The sequence below is a fragment of the Papaver somniferum genome, unplaced genomic scaffold (genome assembly GCF_003573695.1).
Source record: "Papaver somniferum cultivar HN1 unplaced genomic scaffold, ASM357369v1 unplaced-scaffold_33437, whole genome shotgun sequence".
Classification (NCBI taxonomy): Eukaryota; Viridiplantae; Streptophyta; class Magnoliopsida; order Ranunculales; family Papaveraceae; genus Papaver; species Papaver somniferum.
The window spans coordinates 579-1,000 of NW_020644859.1; the positions used below are offsets into that span (position 1 = coordinate 579).

Below are 422 nucleotides of genomic sequence, written 5' to 3' on the forward strand. Positions count from 1 at the left end.
AACCCAAGTTGTTTTTAGAGGAATTTCACTTACTCATTTTGCGTAAGTAGTGCAACATTTTTGTGAATTCAAATATCTTAACTTGCTGTCCTAATTACTGATACTCTTACTTGGTTTATTATGCAGAGGAGGATGCAAATTAGCTACAAAGCCAATCCCGAGCAATGAAACGTACATTAAGCCGTTTGCGTTACAGTCAAAAACACTAGAAGACACTCTTCGAAGAATGAAGACCCCTGTTTTGTTTCTGAACATCAGTAAACTGACATATTATCGAGCCGACGCTCACCCTTCTGTATAAATACAAAAATTACACGACTCGCGAGAGGAATTCAGCTCCTCAGGATTGCCTGCATTGGTGCTTACCAGGTGTACCTGATACTTGGAATGAGTTGTTATATGCTACTCTCTTACAATCTGGG

The 422-nt window shown here is 39.3% G+C and overlaps 1 protein-coding gene across 1 annotated transcript in view; it reads left to right on the forward strand.

Annotated features, from left to right (window-relative positions):
* Window positions 1-295, forward strand: part of LOC113342128 (protein trichome birefringence-like 1) — a gene marked incomplete at both ends in the record, with an annotated part of 762 nt that extends 467 nt beyond the window's left edge. Inside the window, one exon of the mRNA XM_026586771.1 lies at window positions 127-295. Within this exon, the coding sequence (XP_026442556.1) occupies window positions 127-295 (169 nt within the window). The remainder of the gene's footprint in view (window positions 1-126) is intronic.
* Between the last annotated feature and the right edge of the window lie 127 nt (window positions 296-422).